General features: G+C 44.6%; 1 protein-coding gene across 1 annotated transcript in view; it reads left to right on the top strand.

Annotated features, from left to right (window-relative positions):
• Positions 1-265: 265 nt before the first annotated feature.
• LOC139697364 (homeobox protein aristaless-like) overlaps positions 266-6,000 on the top strand; it is a 45,504-nt gene continuing 39,769 nt past the window's right edge. The window contains exon 1 of the mRNA XM_071596037.1: positions 266-649. Within this exon, the coding sequence (XP_071452138.1) occupies positions 266-649 (384 nt within the window). The remainder of the gene's footprint in view (positions 650-6,000) is intronic.

The raw sequence follows: 6,000 nt of genomic DNA, 5'->3' as shown, positions 1-6,000 counted from the left end.
GAAATAGTTCCTTTTCGTTTTTTCTTTCTATTGCAAACCTCCGACGTAGTTTGGAGCTCAGATCAGGTTGTTTCCTCGACAGCCTGTATTTGCCCTTCATTCGTTTGTCGGAAGTAAGCTGATGTACGAATTTTATTTTAATTAAATATGCCATGTGGCTGGTATTTGTTATTTTTTCCTCGTTTGGTTCATAGCTACATACGTCTTCGTCTCTAAAAGAAACCTTTCTCCACCGCTCCCTCTGTTCGCAGATGGCGTGGACTCAATGACCCGCAACGAGTCCTCGTCCTCCCCCTCGCCCTCATCACCCGGGGACGACGCCCAGGAGAGCGAGGGCCACTGCCTGGAGGGGCGGCCGTCGCCGCGACCGGGGGCCGGCGGGGTCGGCGGGGGCCTGGGCGGCGGCGGCCCGGACGGCTTGTGCACGGACGGCTCGGCCGGCGGCGGGGGCGTTGGCGGGGGGCAGTCGGGTGATTGCGGCGAGGAGGAGGAGTCGAACAAGCCGCGGAAGATCCGCCGAAGCCGAACCACGTTCACGACGTACCAGCTGCACCAGCTGGAGAGGGCTTTCGAGAAGACGCAGTACCCGGACGTGTTCACGCGGGAGGAGCTGGCCATGAGACTGGACCTCAGCGAGGCGCGAGTACAGGTACACATTTACACCTTTATTATTCATTTGGGGGTCAAGAATATTCTGTATTCACATAGAGAGTCTCTTTAAATGTTTTGCACCTGCGGTTGATGTGCTGTTCCATTATAATAGTATCCATTACGTGGCCCATATTTTTTTTCTAATTGCGTACCCTGTCTATCAAAAGCAGAGGGCACCTGTCTTAAAGTGTATGGAAAGAGTGGAATATTACCAAGCTTAGCATTCATTAACGTCTGCATTCCATTAGATCGCCACGCTCAACATTATTTTGAAATGCAAAAGGCATTTCAATGGTAACATTTCATTCAAAGGTCCAGGAACGACTAGCCAATACTTTCCAAGACTTATAATAAATTATCTCCCTGCCTTGTTATGGGTAAGTTTTCAGTTGAATGTTTCGAGCATCGCAATGGCTGAGTTTTTTGGCAACAGCAAAAAGGAACGAGGTACATGTTCCGAACGAACGTACGTGTTCCTTCCTATGACCCTCTTTTCGCTTTGTCTTACGCGATGCATAATTTGGAGTAAGTAATTTAAGAAACTGTCGCAAGGGAATCGACTCCATACAATAATTCATCCATTAGCTTTGGATTAAAAAAAAATTACTTCGATTGGTTTTGGCCAAAAATATACTTTTATAGGGCCTGCCAAGTTCCTCATTCATAGTTCCACGCTCTGTATTATTTAATTTCATGAAATAATGAACTATCTTTCATAATATATTTTATAACTTGCTTCATCTATCTTCTAAACCCTCTATCGTAACTGTTACAACACTTCATCAAAACTCACTGCCTGATTTATTTACAAGTTTCAATCGTAACATTTGCACAACTACATTATTCTATGATACTTCATATTGATTGATTGTGATAAAGTGGGATTGGGCATAGAGAGAAATTGTATTGATCAAATAAGCATTAAAAATAATTTTGATATGTTCACGAGGATTTCAGAGAGAAGGCACTAATTCAAAATCTGTTTTGTACATGCGTCGTTATAATAATGACGGAAGTGGTGGGGCCACTGGGCTAAGGAAAATCTCAATCAAATGCAGTCATATGGATGAATTTTGCGCGCTTGAAAAAAAAGTTTCAAAGAAAAATCATTGTGTGCGGAGTGTGCAAGACTTTGCGCAGACTGTAGTGTATACTGTCAATTGCGGCTCAGAAAAGAGCCCGATGAGTCGCATTACTTTCGTCAACTTAGGTGCGAGATCACAGTAAATGATCAATGCCACGTTTGATTTTGATGGAGGAGTTCAGAAATAATACCGCATTAAGCCCTGAGGTGTTCAATATTCACTCATGTATGTTGGGGTGTCCAATATATTTCCCGATCTGTGGCCATAGATCATAATCAGAAGGATCTGAATGTTACCCCCGGATTCGCACAGAGACCCCCAACCGAACACTTGATACATTTGACAGTAAATCTGCGTTCTCTAATGCATATGCTCCGTTCAAATACACAATAGGATTCAATGGGGCTTTAAAACAAACCTAAAAACGGAAATGAATATTCTAATGCAGTAAAGAGTCTGTCGGGGAAGAAAGAATTGGGATTGCCATGGATGCAGTTTCTCGAAACGGTAGCGGACCATTGAGGCGGAGATGGGAGTGAGGGGTTTTCTATTTGTGGATGCTTGCCCACATAATTTTCCACCCCACTCGCGACCAGCAGAATGATCCCCCTAAGCTCTTGAGCTCAAAATCATTACAGAAAGATTTGAGAGGAAAATATCCTTCAAAATCTCCACGTGAGAGGGATGACTCTTGCGTGGCTCGGAAGGTGTAGGAGGGAGCGGAGCAATAATAATTAACGACAAACGATAATCCTAATTGCCCAACCCGCTTACAATCAAGGCAAAATCTTAGCGCGGTCGGCCGGGCCGTCGAGCAAGCCTAGAACATCAGATTAAAGGATTAAGAGCCCCAGCCACCGGCTTGAATGGAGGCATTTCTCATGAGAGGTGGAGTGGAGAGAGGGAGGGTGGAGGAGGCCTCTTGGTTGCGAATTGCCTCCGAAGCGCCGTTATCGCCCTTTGAGGTGGGGATGGGAAGGGGAAGGAGGGGGTAGAGGGGCACGCACCCTCCAGGCGAGGCAGTTTGTCGTGGTCACTTCTTCCCCTAACCCCGCATCACACTTCTCTCTCTCTCTCTCTCCGCTTCCTTCCTCCCTCCCCCACTCCCCGGCGGGCCGAATACCACCCCCGCCCTCTGCCACACCCACCCCGAGGCGCTGGAAAAACCCAAGAAGGGAAAGGGTGGCGAGGGAGCGATACGATGACTGGAGAGAGGGGTGATCGGGGCGAGAGGTGTGCGGGCCAAGGTAATGAGGCAAAAACCGGGGGACTAGGTGAAAGGCTCAGTGGGGGAGGGGTGGGAGTTGAAGGCAAGGAAGGGAGTTGGTGGGTGGGCTGGGGGTGGGGGTCAATGGGAAGAGATATCCGAATCCCTTAGGTTGGAACGTCAGAGATCAGGCGATCCTGGGAGCTTCAATTAAACTCCCATTCGGCCAAAATTGTGCAATCTCAATGGTGCTTACCACAGTGGCTATTGCTGGTCATTATTGGCGTCATGGGTATTCATAATTGTAGTTATTACTCTCATCACCGATCGTAATGGCCCTAAAATCACGTTTAACCTTAAAATATTGAGGAAGACCGGTGAAATTAGCACCTCTTCAACGTTCCATGAGTCAATTAATACGGAAATCCAGTCTGTTCACTCAAATTTGAAACACCTGATTTGATCTTATAATATCAAACTGATCTTTCAAAATAATTTTTCGAGTTTTTAGTGAACCCGTCCTCTAGACCTCATACTATGGATTGGATACATATTTTTAACAAAATAGCATAAGAAATATTTTTTGGCAGAAATAATGAGGTGTATCTGGATTTAGCTAATTATTTAAAAATATAGGCTAACGAACCATCAGGAGGCAAGAAGGTTGCTTCACTCTCGCGGCGTGCTTAATTATCCCAAGGGCCAAACGTTGTGTGGTCTATGCCAAAAATCCCGCAGTTTTACCTCCCAATGCAGTAATCCCTGAGTGCCGCTGTCAAACTCTCGGAATCCTTCCGTAGGCCGGCCGTTGCCCCCTTCATACATACCACAGGGCGTCTTTTCAACACCTCTTTCAATAGATTTATTTTATTTTCTCCGGCAGTGCCGTTCGCTATTTTGGTAATAGGTTCCAAGTTTTCCATTATGTGAATGCTGTTGAAAATGCACTCTCTTCTTTGTTTTCATCGTCGAATACCTCAATTAGTTACGTCGTCGATTTACTTGTTGACCTCAAGAGTTGAAAGTGATATCACGTACAACCAAGGAAAATCATTTAGAAATAATAAATGCCAATGAAATTTCAATATGACGTGACCGCGAATATTATTTTGATGCCATGCCGTATTTCCTGCTTATATGTTGCTCCAAATGCCCAATTTATTGAAAAGTAAAAATTTGCGAGGGGCTAATTAAGCCGTGTGTCTTCTAAGGGCGACCCTTGAGGGTTCCATCCGTCGGGACATGAGACAACCATGGATGATTTCCCTTCACGTTACTAAGTACGTGATTGAGTTCATATCCAGAACTCCCTGAGAAACTACAGAATTTGCAATTCTCCCCTGTCCTGTTCGTAGTTCCCCCTCCCCTTCGTAGTTCAGTGCGCGGTGAGTACTAATCTACCTGATCATCGAGTCTGTCACCGTGGAGGTTTGGTCCAACAGCACATAATTAACAATTTGGCTTGAAAAAGTTGGGACAACAATTGACAACGTCGTGCACGTTACTGAGCTACTTACCTTAGTTAAACGACAAATGTTGGCCCATGCGCCAGTTCTTGCTTGTAAAATAATTGACAATGAGCGCCTTTTACGTAACAGCCATCGCATACCTCATTCACAGAGATCACAAAATTCTTGAATGCAAAATTTAACAGGCGAGAATAATATCTACATAAATATACATAATACCCCGCAAGCCGTCGCAAGGGCGTGTGGCGGGGGGTGTTAGGTCACCGGCCATGCATGCACAACCCCAATCATGACACCTCTACAAAAATATTAGTTTGATCATACACCGGAACAAAGTTAATCACATGAGAGGAGGTTCTTACAGGCACAAATATTTAATAATAGGATACGTATATCTTCGAATCATGCGAGAGAACTGTTTAAATGATGGGTCAATTAAAAATTTTAAAAATATGCAGGATCTCGACATAATATATACCCTACTAAAGCTAATTCTCTCCGACACGATTGCTGTCATATTTATTTTGATCTGTAATGTTATGAGGAAATAACGACATTTTAAATCCATCCATTCTACCATCTAACTCCCTGGGTTACGTACGTGATCTGATCTATCATAGTAAGTCGGGGCTTGTAAGATGTCTTTATCATCCTCACTATATAATTTAATATATTATAGCATTTCAAAGGGGATCGGGATGGTGCGGTGGATAACGTACAAGTTTCCCTCCGAGAAGGCCCGGGTTTGAATCCCGGAGTTGGCAGATATTTTTCAGTGGTGTCCCGATCCCTATTTGAGGTGCTTTGTGGAGAGCAGTTTGAGTGAGTACGACGTCCCTTGGAATGGGGCGTTAAACTGCGGAGCCTTTCCTTGGCGCCTTTCGACTAGAGTAGGCTTATGCTGACGCCGGGTTTCTCTCCACCCTTCATCGTTTCTCATTCATTTCTAATGGCACAAATGACATAAGCTGTCGGTCGTCTCCCCTAAATACTACTACTAGCCTTTTTAAACATAGTGACGGTCTTTTTTGCGGAACTCTGGGTGCGATCGTATTTGAGTGTTTCATTGTGCACATTATACTGGTAAACTAAGTACTTGCGGGTGCATAAATGCGCATAAATCATTGAGCGATTTAAATCAATGCGCTTGCAATGGAAACTAAATAATGAATAGAAAACATGATGGAATAGCACAGTATATTATTAGTAGTACTCTACCGACCTAGGGTCGGTAGACGACTACTAGGTTATGATGAACATTTTCCCTACACACGTCTGCACTCATCTACATCTACATCTACATAATACCCCGCAAGCCGCCGCAAGGGCGTGTGGCGGGGGGTGTTAGGTCACCAACCGTAAAAAAGAAAAATACCACATGCAAAAAAACAACACGGAAAATTACACCCACAGCAGCGTACACACTCATGCAAAAATCCCTTCATCCAATACTCATGCAAACACATATACCGCAAAACAACTAAAAAACTGCACCCCATGATGCAGCACGAAAGCCATCCTACAACACGGAAGCCAGGACACAACAAGCAAGAAATTGAAACATCACTACCACATGAAAATGCACCAC

The sequence above is a fragment of the Hetaerina americana genome, unplaced genomic scaffold, assembly GCF_022747635.1.
Source record: "Hetaerina americana unplaced genomic scaffold, ioHetAmer1.1.p SCAF_1, whole genome shotgun sequence".
In the NCBI taxonomy this organism is placed as follows: Eukaryota; Metazoa; Arthropoda; class Insecta; order Odonata; family Calopterygidae; genus Hetaerina; species Hetaerina americana.
The sequence above is the reverse complement of the archived record's forward strand: the minus strand, read 5'-3'. Positions and strand labels throughout refer to the sequence as shown.